We start from the raw sequence: 16,484 nt of genomic DNA on the forward strand, positions 1-16,484 counted from the left end.
GACATTCTGTCTTTTCTTTTTTTGTGTCCTGAGTTGACATTAGCACGTGTCCCCAAAATCCTGTGTAACTGCAGATGTTTTTTTACTATACCACTGCTTTTTGTAATCAAAAGTCTAAGACATTACTTATTTAATGGTATGGCTACATATGTATTAAGAAATACATTTTGAAATATGTATTAAGAAATACATATGTTAGTCTTTTAGTATTAAAAAAAAGTGTAACGGGAGTGTCATTTGTGATTGCTGTTCATTTATTTTTTTTGTTGTTGTTTAGACCCCTAAATGACAAGAAGAAATCAAACTGTTGTGAAAACTAAAAAACTTTTTTTTTTTTCCCATGGCCCATCCTTATAAAACTAGGTATAAAAATGTAACCATAAAAATGTATCAGTTAGATTACCAGACAAAGAAATATGGTTAGTCAGAGAGCTAGCTAAGAGGTAGCTTTTTTACTTTGAAAAAGTCAAAAGCAATATGTAGTTGTTGATATGTGTGTTTATAGCTATGATATAACTTCATCTTTTTATGAGAACATGCAGCATTGATATGGATCTGTTTTGGGCAGGACACTATCCAATTCTGTTAGGACTTGTTTTTCCTATATTCCAATGGCTGGTTCATTCTTGGTTGCCCTGTTTCCCGTGTGTGTGTTTCTGTACTTTTCTATTTGTTTTCTTGAGTAGAAAAAAAAAAAAAAATCAAAAACCTAAGCACAGTTACAGCATCTGGATGGACTCTTAAATGCATTGTTAAAAAAATTAGAATGAGAATATTTGCTGGTTTTTTACAATGTTGCTATCAAGGGGAAAAATCTGCAAGCAAAAGCAGCTGCAGCCAAAAGAAGCAAAGTGCAAGGAGCATGAAACATGCGTTCGTTGTTTCTGTTTGTGATTTCATCTGAAGATTGTAACAGGTCATGCCTAGATGTAATTGAAACATGGTCCAGAGAAGGGGAAGACATTTAATTAATGCAAAAAGGCCTGTGGCAGGTTAATTGACACACGGGTCTGCTTTCTAGGACCTGCTCAAACCCTCTTATCCTCAGGACAGTTTTTGGACAGAGCTAGGCTTGTTTAGATTGCAATAGGTTAATAACGATACGGAAGAGTAATACTTTGCTGAAGATAATTATGCATCAGCTAAAAAAGGGGGTTGTTTCATCCCATTAAAGTGAGCTCCATGTATCAGAGCATTATCTCTCCTCTCTACTGAAAGTAAACATCGGAGCATTTGCAATGTCAGCTGCAGAAAGTGGGAAGAGTGGGGAAAAGCCAGAGCCCCCCATCAGTTCCGGATGGAGTACATTTCGGCTCTTCATTACAGTGATGGGTAAAGATGCTGGTTTAATTCTGCTGAATTGGATGGCCCAAACTCCGGATACAGCCAAGTGTTTTGTGCTGAGCTGAGTGCAGCTTGCCAGGCTGCTCCTGCGCTTGCTTTTTTGATGTAGTTCTGCAGGAGACTGGAGGCATAAATAGCAAAGCTGTGGATTTGTGAATCTACCCAGGATAAACATGTCACAATGTAGGAAGGCAGACAGAGTCTTATGGAAGACATCTCCTCTGGTATTCCATTAATTGAGAACAATGTTCACTCCTCTTTGCTCCTATACCAAAATTCATAGACAGAATTACTTGGGAATGTTAACTTCCCTTCTGCACCACGTGGGATGGAATACTAGACACCAAGTTAACTATTAAAATCTTAACATCTTCATAGGTTTATTCCAAGGCTAAATTATCCATAGGCTTCACTGACCTTCCTTAAACTTTTAATGGCATGGAAAACACATAAAAATAAAGACCACTTCTTGGCAGATAGGTCTGTTAAAGCAGGCTACATTTTAGTCTCCTTGCATGGTGGTCCAGGTAGTGATCTACCATTCAGAGAAAGGAAATGTGCACATTGGTGGGTTTTTGTTTTGTTTTGTTTTGTTTCCTTCTTGTCTTTTCTGCTGCTTCACTTTAGCCAGGATTATTCTTCTGTAGGTTTTCTTCAGAAAGCCTCAGTTTGATCCTTTTGTGTAAGAGCAAGGATAGTGTCAAGAGCTGCAAATCACCTGCAACCATTGCCCTTAGGAGCAAGCATATCCTGATAAGATAGATTTGTGCAGTGAGATGAAATCTTCTTTGTTATCTAATGGAAGAACCTCACAACTTAATTATGACATGAGAGAAGCCCCTAAAAACAGCATTTTGTCCCATGTGTTATGTCTGTGACAAAAATACTTATGACCATATTAGTGTAGTGAGGCAGATACCAGTCTTGGTACCTATCAAAATTAGAGAGGAAGTTGATTACAGGCTGAGCTACTACATTAGTAAAACCAGATCCTCTCCTCCCTGTGATATGCTTAAGATCTTGGCAGGGCAGCAATTTCAATGGGACAAGTAATTAATTTTCTTTCCATACCAGAATGCCCCCCGGGAGACAATGGGAGGTACATCATGCCAACAGGAAGCTGAATTAAAAACAGCTTGAAGTACAAAGCGCTGCAGCCTTTCGTGGTGTTTTATACAAGGATCACAAAAGCAGGATCTGAGGATTCCTATCTTAAATGTGAAAGAGGAGGAACACCTCAGCACTTCGGATAATATCTTGGGGTAGCAGGGCTTTTGTACTCGAAATGTGTATCCAGTTACTCCCTCGCAAGTTGGGGAATGCTGTAGTTAGCGACTGAAGAAAAATCTGTTACTTTTTTTGCTGTTATGTTTAACAACAAGAATAACAGAATGTATAAACACTTAGAGAAGTGATGAAAGTAGGATGTGTCACTGTGCAGTAAAATTTTCCTCAGCTCTGTCTCACAGAAGACACCTGTGGTGAGCGTGTGGGCAGAAGTTGTTTATAGATGTGCCAGATTTTGAGATTGGCCATTGGTGAAACAGGCCTCTCCCACTGACACAGCCTCACAGCTCTTTAATGAGATTTTATCGCTATGATTTAGCATAGGCAAGCAGAACGATGTTTTACATTCATACCTAATAGCTGGTGTGTTCAGTGGGAGTTACATATCCCTCCAGTGTGGATGTATTCCTACATGGTTACAAGAGTTTTCATGAACTCTTCCAAGTCAAACTGATTCACCAAATAAATATACACTTCCCATAAATAAATATACACTTCCCTTCCGCTCAAAGCCACCAGTGTATTAACACTTTTATGTGAGCATTTAGAGAGAAAACAGCGCTAGCCCTATAATTGTCCACATCAAAATCTATTTAAAGAAGCTGGTTATTATTCAGCTGGAGTTACCAGCAGTGAAGTAGAGGAGAATTGCCACAGTATTTCTGCTGTTGAATTAACAATCAAAGAACAGTCATCATCACCATTATTGTTTGTTTCTGTTCACACGTTCCAGATGCTTGTTTACAGGCTTTGTAAGGAAAGAAGTAAGGTTCTGTTGATTTTCCACTCATTGAGCCTGGGGCACTTTTTTTTCCAGTGCTTTTCTACCTCAGAAAGCTTGTGGGGTCATCATGGTCATTGGTTGTTATAGGTTAGGTAATTTTAAATGGTCCATGGAGTTCCTCCTCTTTTTCTTTTAGAAATACCTACATTTGTCAGTACTTCCTATGAGCTTTTGGCTATAGGGCTAGTGGGTTAATAAATGCTCACTGGCGTTTCAAAACCATTCTGTATTCCGTGAATAATAGATTGTAGGTGACTCCAACCACACAACATAAAAAGCTGTGGGTGTTTATCAGCCATTTATAAGCAATTTATCATTTATCAGGAGGGGATGGTGCAATCTTCCATTTATTAAGGTCTGTGAATCATGTACTAATCCTTTCTGCATAATGTTAAAGGCTTGATCAGAAATGAGGCGTGAGCTTTTCAGCAGGGGCTGTCCGACTGGCAGCTGATAACATCACAGCAAATTCTTGGCAGCTCTGGGACACTCCAGAACATTGTTAACCTGTCCTGCAGCCAAGCACACAGTTAGCTGCTCTGTTTTTCAGTCATTCATTCCAACTGCTCTTAGCAGTAATGATTTTACTTTGGTAGCTAGCGATTTGTATCAATGTAACATGCTATTGGTACTTGCCTTCAAGAACTCCTACTTGGTGTTTCTTTGGTTTGCTCTCTGGCTAAATCTTTTTCTTTCCCCCTTTTTGTTTTTCCTGCTCCTCTTTTCCCCAGGGTGAATGTTCACAGAAGTGCTACAACATCTTTGTGCTGGAGACAGTGTGCGTGGCTTGGTTTTCATTTGAGTTCCTCCTGCGATCCATCCAGGCAGAGAACAAGTGTGCTTTCCTGAAAACCCCACTCAACATCATCGACATCCTGGCTATCCTGCCTTTCTATATCTCTCTCATTGTGGATATGGTCTCTACAAAAAACAGCAGCAAGCCTGGCGGAGGAGCAGGGAACAAGTACCTGGAACGAGTGGGCCTGGTGCTGCGCTTCCTGCGGGCTCTGCGCATCCTCTACGTGATGCGATTAGCGCGGCACTCGCTGGGGCTGCAGACCCTGGGGCTCACCGTGCGCCGGTGCACGAGGGAGTTTGGGCTCCTCCTGCTCTTCCTTTGTGTTGCCATGGCCCTCTTCTCGCCACTGGTATATCTGGCTGAGAGCGAACTGGGAGCCAAGCAAGAATTCACAAGTGTCCCCACCAGTTACTGGTGGGCTGTCATCTCCATGACCACTGTTGGCTACGGGGACATGGTGCCTCGTAGCATCCCGGGACAAGTGGTAGCCCTGAGCAGTATCTTGAGCGGTATTTTACTGATGGCCTTCCCGGTCACCTCCATCTTTCATACCTTTTCCCGTTCCTACAGTGAGCTGAAGGAGCAGCAGCAACGAGCAGCAAGCAGGCAGATGCGCCAGCTAGAAGAGAGCACCAAGCTCACAGGTGGTGACAGTGTTGCCTCCCCACTAGATGCTGCCAGGGAGGTGGGTCAGCCAGCGGTGGACCAGGAAGCCAAAAGAAGTTAATTCTCAACAGTTAAAGTGAGTTGGCAGTACAAGAAGCAGTAGACATGAGGTGGAGGATCAATTCTGCAATCAGAACCTCCTGAATTGCATAAATTAGGGGCACACACACACAAGATTTTCCCCAAAGACCAACTTTTGATCTTAAGGGCCTACTGAAAAGCGTCCCTAGGAACTCTACCAAGTTCGGCTCTGCTCCATCACTATTTGTAGGGCATTTCTTTTCTATTGAGCAACTGGTTTTGGCAACCTCAAGGAGCAGCTGTTGAATGCAGCCAGACAGGAGGATATTATTGAAGCACCAAGAGTCCACACCGGGGTACTGTTTGGTGGGGCAGTGAACGTGTCGCCTCCTCCCTGCGCTGCGACACCGTGCTCGACGTGCCGAGTGAGGGGTTTCCCCTGGTGTGCTCCGTGCACAGGGAGTTCATTTTGGCAGCTCCACTGAGGAACATGAATCTCAGACAAGTAAAGGGATGAGGGGGAGAGAAGGGCAGAAATAACTCTTCGGCTTTCACAGGGGCTTGGTTTTGTCTGTCTTACAAATCAGGCACCACCAGCTGCCAGCTCCAACGTGTGCTCTAGCTCAGTACGCGCTATTTAGTAAATATGCATATTTACCACAGTGAGCTTTGTATCTTAGCCCCATGACAGAAATATACATAGAAAATCTTCCCGACTGTTGTACTGAATGTTGAATTGTTGGTTTTCTTTTTTTTTTTCTTACAGTTGAATATAAGAAATACTTTTACAATTCACAACATTTCTCCATTTTCTTTTAACGCTTTCCATCTCCCATATATCAAAACCACGTTTAACAGATGAATAAACAATAATACAAATTACATCCTGCCCAAGAAGGGGAAGGTAATGTTATACTGGCAAGGACTCCCAGTTCTGCATACTCTTCCTCAGTGACTGCAGTCAGGACCAGTACAAATTGAGTAAAGTCAATGAGACTCCTCCAGTGGCCTAAGCTGCAGCACAGCAGCTGTGAGCTACGTCAGGAGTAAGCTTTTTTCCCCCCTACTAAGAAAAAGATGATCCTGTCATCTAAAAATCAATATTATCGTTCTGTCTGTTCCTCCTGGCTCTCAAAAAAAAAAAAAAAAACACTTGTCAGTTGAAAGGGAAAATGAGTATGGTGTCATCTGCATGTTGTTTACTGCTGCTCATCTCATGAGCTTTCCAGTCCTCTAATGTATGGTTTTGCTACTTGAGGAGCCATGTAGCTGGTCTAAGACAGTGCACTGTGTGCATTTTTAGGTATTCCTACAAGTGGGATACTTCAGGAGATAGCAGGAAACAGGGCACAAATGCCTCTTGTACCTACAGCTCCATTGGTATTAGCAGAGCTGTAGGACCAACCCCGTGGTGTCATCCTTCATATTCACCTCCTACCAGGAAGGGAACAAAATATTAAAGGTGGGTTTGTTGGTTTTTTTGGTTGCTTTTTTGCCTCAGCTTATAGCACCAACCCTACACTAGCGGAGTTCTGTATTTAGCCATTCCTTATAGGAATGGAGCAAGGGGGGAAATAAAGGTTACACTTGATTTTAATAAAAATTGGAAGCTGTGTTGCAGAACAAGTGCCTCTAGTGATACTTACAAGTTGTGTGACGGGGGGAAGGTGATGTTTCTCTGTGCTGGCGTGTGCCTGATGGAGCCAGCAGACAAGACACACACACATACGCACACGCATGCAGCCTCTGCTCGGGACAGCCACAAATGCATTTTGCAAGGAGGGGAGGGCTCGACTCCCTCTCAGTGCCACCTGCCTAGGGAAGGGAGCTTCGTGTGCCTGTTTCTGCGGACGGGAGCCTGGCCATGGAGGCACGTGGCTATGGCAGGCTCCCAGCACCAGGGCTGTGGGACACACTCTGGGCTTTGTGCTTGCAGCCACCGGAGCTGCAGCCCTGGCACTGCTCCCTTGCTGCCGCAGCAGAGGGTGCCTCGGGGAAGCACAGCCGTGCCAGATACTCCCAAGCACTGCTGTGAGACGTGAAGGGAGCACACTGAGCCCAGGCACTCACCAGGCTGTATCTGGGTCTCCAGTCCCCTGCCTGCACTGAGTTACAAACAAACTCAGGGCTCTGCCACCAGTCACAGCCTGCTGCCACACGGAGCTCGCTTTTGTGTGCCAGGCAAGGAGGGTGATGGATGCCACCTGTGCTGACTCAGACTCCTGGCAAACCAACACCAGCGTTAGGTTGCTGTGACTCACTGAGAGATTTGAATTTATTTTTTCTTAAATCCTGACACAGGAGTTTCTTGCATTAAGGCTTATTAAGGTTTGACACTGAGGTTCAGCATTGCGGCTGGGTAAATCCAGCAAAGTGAAGAACATGGGTGGGCAAGGCATGGCACGGCGATGAGGGGGGGACAGCGCATTTTATGATGTCTTCGTGTGCATTCAGGTGAAAGCCTTCCGTGGTACTTATGTCCCATGCACATCCCCTTCAGTTCAGAGCTAAATCTCTGGTGTGAATGCAGTGAGCAGCGGCCCCTCAAAGGGTGCAGAACACGTCTCCTCAGGGGGGTAGGGCCCATGAACGTTCATCAGTACTAGCTTACTCCTAACAGCTTACTCACTTTAAAGCAGACATCCTTGCAGAATGAAGAGCTTCACGCTTGCAGTGCTAGCAAATAAGCTTTAATTAATGCCTCCTGCGGTCCTACAGCATGAAAAAACTACCCTGAGACAGCTAACTGCAGCTCTGCAGCTGTGCAGCAAAAGTTGACACCCATTATTGCTGCGGTCCATCAAGTTGCTATTGTCCTACAACAGCAAGTTCTTTGTTTTTCCAAAAGGCACATAATTAATTCCAGCACACACTGATTTTTAATAAAGTGACAAAACCCACTCATCGTGTTTGTTAGTCGAGGTCTGACTTTTAATAAAGTTTCATTTTATCTATTGAGATGACAGATGAAGAGACAAATATAAACCAGGAACCTTTTAAACAAATTATTTTTGGAAGCTGTATAAAGTTCTGGTGCACGCATTGCCAGACATGAAAGATACCCAGAGGACAGTGAGTTCCCCCCAGCATAGCTGTTATTATGAGTGATGGCTATTACTTTTGATCAATAGCTGGAGAATTGTTGGTTTTGTGTGTGGTTGTTTTCCTTGACATGGCACATGAATGATTTAGGGCCATTTATCACTAACTGGAAAAAATGCTGTACTAGTGCCTGCATGCATGCCAGTGCCAGTAGATAGCTATATATACTTGTGAAGCACAATCTAACACTTCATGGTTGCAGCACATTCTCTTTGCATCAAAGAAAAAAAAATGTCCTCTCTGGCATGGGACTGAGATGTTTGAGAGCTAAAAATGTGGTAACGAGCTTGTAAAGGGACAGTGTTAGAGGGAGTGGCACAAAGTCAGGCACAATTCCTGCTGCTGGTATTGGCACATGTACGGCCATCTTCCACCTCAGAGCAACCTTAATTAAGAAAAATTACTATCATAAGAAAACCATGACAGTCAAAACACACTCCTCAGTGGTCACCCAGACAAAGGTTGCTGTCACATCAACAGGGCCAGAACAGGCATAACCTAGGGCAGCCTCACAGCAGCTGCTTCACAGGGGGCACAATATCCACAGCTCTCACAGCACCTCACTTCAACTAACTATGGCCTTAAGAGAGTTGGAAGCACTTGAGCAGAAGAGGGGAGAGGCAGATGAAAAGAGTAAAAAAATCCCGTGTGGTTCTGCTGGCCTGCCTGAGGCTGAGCAAAACCCCTCAGCTGCAGCTTAGCACAGGTAGGACAGTACCTGTGAGAATCAAATTCAAGTAAGCTGGGACACAGAAGGGGCAGGATGGGGGTCTGGAAGTCAAAAGCCTTACTGAAGTCAAGGTAGACCACATCCACAGCCTTTCCCTCATCCACCAAGCGTGTCACTTTGTCATAGAAGGAGATCAGGTTCGTCAAGCAGGACCTGCCTTCCATAAACCCATGCTGACTGGGCCTGACCACCTGGCTGCCCTGCAAGTGCTGCGTGATGACTCTCAAGATAATCTGCTCCATGAGTTTCCCTGGCACTGAGGACAAACTGACAGGCCTGTAGTTCCCCGGGTCTACCCTCCGGCCCTTGTAGATGGGCATCACGTTTGCTAGCCGCCAGTTGACTGGGACCTCCCCCGATAGCCAGGACTGCTGATAAATGATGGTAAGCGGCTTGGCCACTCCTCTGCCAGTTCTCTCAGTATCCTCGGGTGGAACCCATCCGGCCCCATCGGCTTTTGTACATCCAAGTGCCGTAGCAGGTCGCCAACCATTTCCTCATGGATAGTGAGGGCCACATTCTGCTCCCCATCCCCTTCCACCAGTTCAGGGTACTGGGTATCCAGAGAGCAACTGGTTTTGCCACTAAAGACTAAAGCAAAGAAGGCATTAAGCACCTCTGCCTTTTCCTCATCTCTTGTAACTAAGCTCCCACCCCGCACCCAGTAAAGGATGGAGATTCTCCTTAGTCCTCCGTTTTGCGTTGATGTATTTGTGAAAACATTTTTTGTTGTCTTTGACGGCAGTAGCCAGATTGAGCTCCAGATGAGTTTTGGCCTTTCTAATTTTGTCCCTGCACTGCCTCGCAGCACCCTTATAGTCCTTCCGAATGGCCTGCCCTCTTTTCCAAAGATTGTAAACCCTCTTTTTCCTCCTAAGCTCAAGCCACAACTCTCTGTTCAGCCAGGCTGGTCTTCATCCCTGCTGGCTCGTCTTTGGGTATGTGGGGACAGACCGCTCCTGCACCACTAAGATTTCCTTCTTGAAAGGTGCGCAGCCTTCCTGGACTCCTCTGCCCTTCAGAACCGCCTCCCAAGGGACTCTGCCAACCAGTGTCCTGAACAGTTCAAAGTCAGCCCTCCGGAAGTCCAAGACAGCGGTTTTACTGATCCCCCTCCTGGCTTCTCCAAGAATGGAGAACTCCACCATTTTGTGGTCACTCTGCCCAAGACAGTTTCCAACCACCACATCTCCCACCAGTCCTTCTCTGTTTGTGAAGAGAAGGTCTAGCGGGGAACCTCCCCCAGTAGGCTCACTAACCAGCTGCGTCAGGAAGCTGTCTTCCACGCTCTCCAGAAACCTCCTAGACTGCTTTCTCTGGGCTGTGTTGTGCTTCCAGGATATATCTGGGAAGTTGAAGTCCCCCACAAGAACAAGCGCTGACGATTTCACAATTTTTGTCAGCTGCCTGTAGAACTCCTCATCAGTCTCCTCATCCTGGTTCAGTGGTCCATAACAGACCCCCACCAGGATGTTTGCCTTGTTGGCCTTCCCACTGATCCTAACCCACAGGGACTCAACCTTGTCGTTCCCAGCCTCAAGTTCCACGACATCAAAACTCTCTCTGATATAGGGAGCCACACCACCACCCCTTCCATGCTGCCTGTCCCTTCTGAAGAGCCTATAGCCAGACACTGCAGCACTCCAGTCCTGAGAGTGGTCCCACCATGTTTCCGTGATGGCAACCAAGTCGTAGCCTGCCTGCCACACGATGGCTTCCAGCTCCTCCTGTTTGTTACCCATGCTGCGTGCATTAGTGTAGATGCACTTCAGTTGGGCCACTGCCTTCTCTCCCAGCCTTGCCATTGCTACCCCTGGCATACCTCCAACAAGCCTTGTTTCAGCCCCGTCCCCCTTCTTACCCAGTTTAAAGCCCTCTCAATGAGCCCCGCCAGCTCCTGGCCCAGGATCCATTTTCCCCTAAGAGACAGGGACCCGTCTGCGGCCATCAGGCTGGGTGCTGAGTAAAGCGCCCCTTGGTCAAAAAAAACAAAATTTCTGTGTTGGCACCAGCCTCTGAGCCATGTGTTTATCAGGTGGGCTTTCCGTGTCCTCTCTGTATCCCTCCCTGCCACAGTAGGGATGGATGAAATCACCACCTGTGCTCCCGCTCCATCCACTAACCATCCCAGTCCCCTAAAGTCCCGTTTGATAGCCTTCAGGCTTCTCTCTTCAATGTCATCACCGCCAGCCTGGACTATTAAAAGAGGATAACAGTCAGAGGGGCGAACCAGGTTGGGAAGCTTTCTGGCAATGCCCCTGACCCTGGCCCCAGGGAGGCAGCAGACTTCCCTATGGATAGGGTCAGGCCGACAAACAGGGCCCTCTGTTCCCCTGAGAAGGGAGTCGCCCACATCACCCTTCTTTCTGTCCTGGTGGAGGCAGTCCTGAGGTGTGGAGTCGACTTCTTCGCCCTAGGCATCCTCCTGGCTAGACTTTCCACCTCTTCCTCAGCTGCCGGTCTCTCAAGCTCCAGGGCCTCAAACCTGTTGTGTAAGGGCACCTGGGAAGGTGGGGCCGGTAGGGGAGGGCATCGCCCGCCATGTCGAGCAGGGACCTGTCTCCACTCCTCCTCAACTCCCAGGTCCCCTCCCTCTGCCCAACAGCAACAGGGCAGGGGGTCCACCCCCATTTGGGGTGTCTCACCCCAGTACCTGTCCTTCAGGCCCCGCAGGGAGTCACTCCACCAGTCTATCTCCCGCTCACACTCCCTGATATCCCTCAACCTCTCGACCTCCTCTTTGAGCTCTGCCACCAGGCGGACCAGGTCGTCCACCTCCTCGCACCTCACGCACACAGTCTCTGTGCCCCCCGCAGGTAGTAGCAACAGGCTCAGGCACTCCCTGCACCTGGAGACCTGAACTGCCGCATTTCTGAGCGGGCAGTCAGTCTGCATGTGTACAGACTTCCTAGAGAGCACTGTGCCCGGTGTACACCATTGCAGCTGAGCTAGCGGCAGACCGCCATTAGACGAGGTGTTCGTATGGGTGGGGGGGAGCGCTCAGCTGCCTCCTGTCTTTGACCTCTTTGTGCAGTTTGCCTGACATGGTTTTGTTTGTTTGTGTATTTTTTTTTTGTTTTGTTTGTTTGTTTTTGTTTGTTTGTTTTGTTTGTTTGTTTTTAATCTACATAGTAATCTCTTGGTAATTTGTTTTTACCATGAACATCACAACCGTACAAGAGGGTAGGTTAAAAAAAGATAGTTAAGTTTGCCCCAGAATGTATGAAAGAGCTGAGGACAGATATGCACAATTCCTGCCATCCTCTATCACCACCTCCTGACAAACTACACCTTGTGCTTACCCACTCATCAGGAGGAAAAACAGTGCTAATTATTTCAATGGATGATGCTCTGTACAGGATGAATTACAGTAACAGTTACGAAACATGTATCTTATATCCGAACAAAACACAGCAATGCTGCAGTTTATGTATAACAGGTTTCTTTTATTTAAAAAGCATTGCAACTGACAGAAAATAAACTCGTGAAATGTGCCATACATTCAAAGAGTTATTTAAAGTAATTGATTTATTTTTCTCCGAGGTGATCATTGATACAGATACTTCATGACAACTAAGGAACAAAGTTCTGTAACATCTTCTCTGTAAAGTATCTTGCAAGGTGATGTTCAACAGTTCCCAGCCGAGTCCTACCTTATTAAATGCCACATACAGAAGATGACTTTAGATGTGTTTTTACTGGCTTCTCTTCCAATATTTGCACCTCTAGTGTGAATGAGACTGCACACTGGTTTGGGTACTGGTGGCAGGCTCAAGAAACTGCCCACGGGAGAGTCCCATTTGGAAAAAACAAGTTATTTTATCAATAATACCTGTAGATTAAAGCCAAAGGGGTGGCCAAAAGTGTGCACTCCCAGGTGAAGCTGTAACATACAGAAGCGTATTTCTTAACAGCCATTTAATTTTTATATCCCCTTTTCATAGATTAGAAAAGACCACCATATACAAAAATCTTATCATTACAAGGTATTAAAAAAATCAGACCATTAAAACACACAGGAAAGTGTTCATTTGCATACAGTAGAAATACAATCCTCATTAAAGCAGCATACCAGAGAAGCCAGTTGTTAAATAAGTCTTCGATTAAAAAAGACAAAAGCCCAGATGTTCATTTAACATAACCAGAACACTGGAAAAAAAAAAAAAGAAAAGAAAAAAAAAAAAGAGAGGAACAAAACATTCATAGTCTGCCATGCCGGGTACATTGTCATTGTAAGGTCACTTCAGGCCTAAAAGAGAAGGGTATCGAACAAGGAGCGTGGAGGCAGTGCCCAGGCAGAGCATCTGTGCCCACCCCTCAGAAAGAGCAGCCGCCCTCCCTCCTGGTCTGCTGCATCTGCCTGGGCAGGAGGGACTTTGCGAGGATGCCCCTTACCTCCACCTTCAGCAGTGTCCCACAGAAGGGAAGGGTGGCCCAGCCTCAAGGGACAACCTTTGCTCACAGATTTGGGGCTCAGTGCTCTGCCACCAACACAGCAGTGCCAAAACCAAATGGCACGTGCGGTGGGAGCCCTGACGTCAGCCTGGGCTGCCTGGGGAGCAGCAGGAGCATGGGTCTGCAAAGCAGCACAGACCGCGGGGCCAGCCCACTGCCCCCTGTCCTACAAGGGACATTCCCAACCAGGCATCATGCAACTGCTGCTGTGGCCTGCTGCTGCTTTCCCAACAGAGGGGAGTTTGCCACCAGTGAGGACAGTCCAGACTCAGGTCATGAGATTCCCAAATAACATAGGGTAGGGAAAGTACCTGATTTACTCACTGAAGTTATTAAACCTCAGACTTGCTCCCGTTGATAAGAAAACATAAGCTCTTGTGCTAATCTTGGAGAAAAAAAAAAAAATGATTCTCAGAAATCTATCCTAGCTCCAATGCCTTGCCTGCAGTCACACAGGGCTCATCCCGCAGCAGGGAGGGAGGTTCACAAAGAAGAAAGCAGCACAGGCATAAATGCTCCTGGGGCTCTGCATCTTGCTGTACTTGTATGAGCCCAACCGTGGTGGCTTCCTCATGGCAACTGGCAGAAGAAGCCCATGGGCTTGGGCACAGCTCCGTGAGGGTCTCACACCATCCACAGCTGCTAGACATGCAGTGCTCAGAAAGGGCGCAGTGACCTACGCTGGCAAGCAGCCAGTACAGCCAACATCTGTGTTTATACTCTCTGCCCTATCAGCTTTCTCAGTCCCTCTGTCCAACTACAGACTTTTGATTCTCCAAAGAGCTTGGAAGATCTTAAGCAACAGAAAAAGGAAAAATGTGGACTCCTTCCTTGTTGGGTCAGCACAAGAAACACCCCCAAATACAAACTGCTTCTTGTTTGGCATTAAACAGCGTGAACGTGACTCTCAGCTTTGACAAATCAAGTGGTCAGATGCTAGTCCTATTCCATAGGACATGACTTTGTCTCAAACTTTTTCACTTCTCCCTCTAGGGCAATGGAAGTGGACTCACTTCCACCTGTGTGGCTCTGATTTGCTGCCTAGAAGTACCTGCCTGGCAATGCACGTCTACTGGCCCCTGGGACAGGCATCTTCCAGCCCAGTCCTATCCTGTGCATGGCTGCAGCAGTCAGCCCCTCAGCAGTTAGAGCCCCTCACACAATCTCCTGTTCGCTTCTCCTTTTGTCTGACCGCTTGATCGACTGTGCCTGCTTTACATATGGTGCCTGTGCTCAGCCACCATTCCTCACGCTGACATTTCTGCCTGCTGCACTGATTCTGCAGCAGGCACGTGTTACAGTTCACTCTTCGGCATGCTGACACTTCATACTGTGTATGACTTGCTCATTTTTGGTTGTTCGCCTCTTTGCAGGGCTTCTCTCCCTTTCTGCCTACCCTTCTTCAACAAAAAAAGAGAAAGCTCCTACATTTGCTCTCCAATACTTCTTCCTACGTCATGGAGATACTGAATGCTAACGTATGCCACAACCTTCCTGCCAATATACAGACTTCATATTATATAAATAGGTAAAAGTCTCAGACAAAATATCCTATCATTTCTGTGGTGTAACATTTTTAAATAGCATTAAAAACACAAAACATCCAGCCCTTGTGATTAATATACAAACCTATGTGAATCGATAAGGCTCATAGGTACATATGCAAAAATAAAGTGTCCCTCCCCCCACCAGGAACCAGTTCTGTACAGCAAAGCCTGAGAACAGAGAGAGCAAGTTATTTAAAATAAAAACCCCAGAGCTGGAAGTGCAACCAGGCTTTCGATCCTTGTTCTCTTTTCTGCTTTCAGCTCAGCAATGCAGGAGTATTTACAAGTGGAAGAGGAGGTGCCGTGGCTGACCCTGCAGCGCCACTGACCTGCAGCCTGTCCTGCCCAGCACCTCACAGGGCCTTGGTGCTGGCAGGGTGCGCCGTGTGGGAGGTGGGCTTCTGAGGGTAGGAGCTGTACAAGTAAACCTGCAGCAGGATAGCGATGTCCACGAAGACCTGCAGGAGTCCACAGATGGAGAACTGTAAAGGGGCCTGGTTCAAGATAAAGTAAACAGTCTTGAAGGTGTCCCCGCTCGTCCACATCAGCACCATCTTGACACTAAAAGACAGAGAAGAAGGGTATTGGTATTTATGGCAAGGAAGAACTCAGCGTGTGATTAGATCAGCTGTACCAGAGGATCCACCTACATCAGCCAGGGTTTATACTCTACGGTAGCCTGAGGTTCCTCTCTGCTAGGACACACAGCTTAGCCTCGCCATAAGGTGTGGCGCTGTACTTGGAAATTCTCCACCCCACAACCTCTGGTGCTCTTACCTCAGCAACTATAGCTTCAAATGCCATGGCTGTGAAGGCACATTTTAGACATCCAACATTTTAAAATGCCCAGCTAGGATATTTGACTCAGGAGTGCTCTGTAAACACGACTGACACGCTGACAGCACTGACCATGAAACAAAGTAATCCAGTGCATGCAAAAAAATCAGTTAATCCCAGCTTCTTCTTGTCTGTACGATTTTGTGCTCACACAGAATCACAGAATCACAGAATCACAGAATTTCTAGGTTGGAAGAGACCTCAAGATCATCGAGTCCAACCTCTAACCTAACACTAACAGTCCCCACTAAACCATATCCCTAAGCTCTACATCTAAACGTCTTTTGAAGACTTCCAGGGATGGTGACTCCACCACCTCCCTGGGCAGCCTGTTCCAGTGCCTAACAACCCTCTCAGTAAAGAAATTCTTCCTAACATCTAACCTAAAACTCCCCTGGCGTAACTTTAGCCCATTCCCCCTCGTCCTGTCACCAGGCACATGGGAGAACAGGCCAACCCCCACCTCGCTACAGCCTCCCTTAATGTACTTATACAGAGCAATAAGGTCACCCCTGAGCCTCCTCTTCTCTAGGCTGAACAAGCCCAGCTCCTTCAGCCCATGTGAAGTAACAAGATATACCTGCTCCCTCATGCATGCACACTTTTTTAGCATCTTGTAGAAACAGAATAGCATCATGTTATTTTAGCATCAGGGAGAAACACATTTCTGATAGATGCAAGAAATCTTTTCTTACTGAAGAAAATAAAAACCTAAAACCCAGAAAGACAGACTGTCCAGCAATAGAGAAAGAGGGGAAATCACGTGTCTGCTGTTTACCAGAAGGCTGAATATCAACAGGGATTTTCATCAAGGACACAGAATAAGACCAATGCCCACCCAGACTTCCTTTTAATTAGCCATCTTTGCTTTTATCTTGCTGTCTCACCAAGACACCTCCTGTCCTGCAACCA

At 46.4% G+C, this 16,484-nt stretch overlaps 2 protein-coding genes across 4 annotated transcripts in view; one reads left to right on the forward strand and one right to left on the reverse strand.

Moving 5' to 3' along the window:
• Positions 1 to 13,907, forward strand: part of KCNG2 (potassium voltage-gated channel modifier subfamily G member 2) — a 62,317-nt gene extending 48,410 nt beyond the window's left edge. For both annotated transcript variants that reach the window (XM_027451191.3, XM_038175017.2), the window contains exon 3: positions 4,147 to 13,907. In XM_027451191.3, coding sequence (XP_027306992.2) covers positions 4,147 to 4,941 — 795 coding nt within the window. In that variant the 3' untranslated portion in view covers positions 4,942 to 13,907. The remainder of the gene's footprint in view (positions 1 to 4,146) is intronic.
• SLC66A2 (solute carrier family 66 member 2) overlaps positions 12,159 to 16,484 on the reverse strand; it is a 50,470-nt gene continuing 46,144 nt past the window's right edge. For both annotated transcript variants that reach the window (XM_072033347.1, XM_027451190.3), the window contains one exon: positions 12,159 to 15,296. In XM_072033347.1, coding sequence (XP_071889448.1) covers positions 15,089 to 15,296 — 208 coding nt within the window. In that variant the 3' untranslated portion in view covers positions 12,159 to 15,088. The remainder of the gene's footprint in view (positions 15,297 to 16,484) is intronic.

This window comes from Anas platyrhynchos, chromosome 2, assembly GCF_047663525.1.
Source record: "Anas platyrhynchos isolate ZD024472 breed Pekin duck chromosome 2, IASCAAS_PekinDuck_T2T, whole genome shotgun sequence".
In the NCBI taxonomy this organism is placed as follows: domain Eukaryota; kingdom Metazoa; phylum Chordata; class Aves; order Anseriformes; family Anatidae; genus Anas; species Anas platyrhynchos.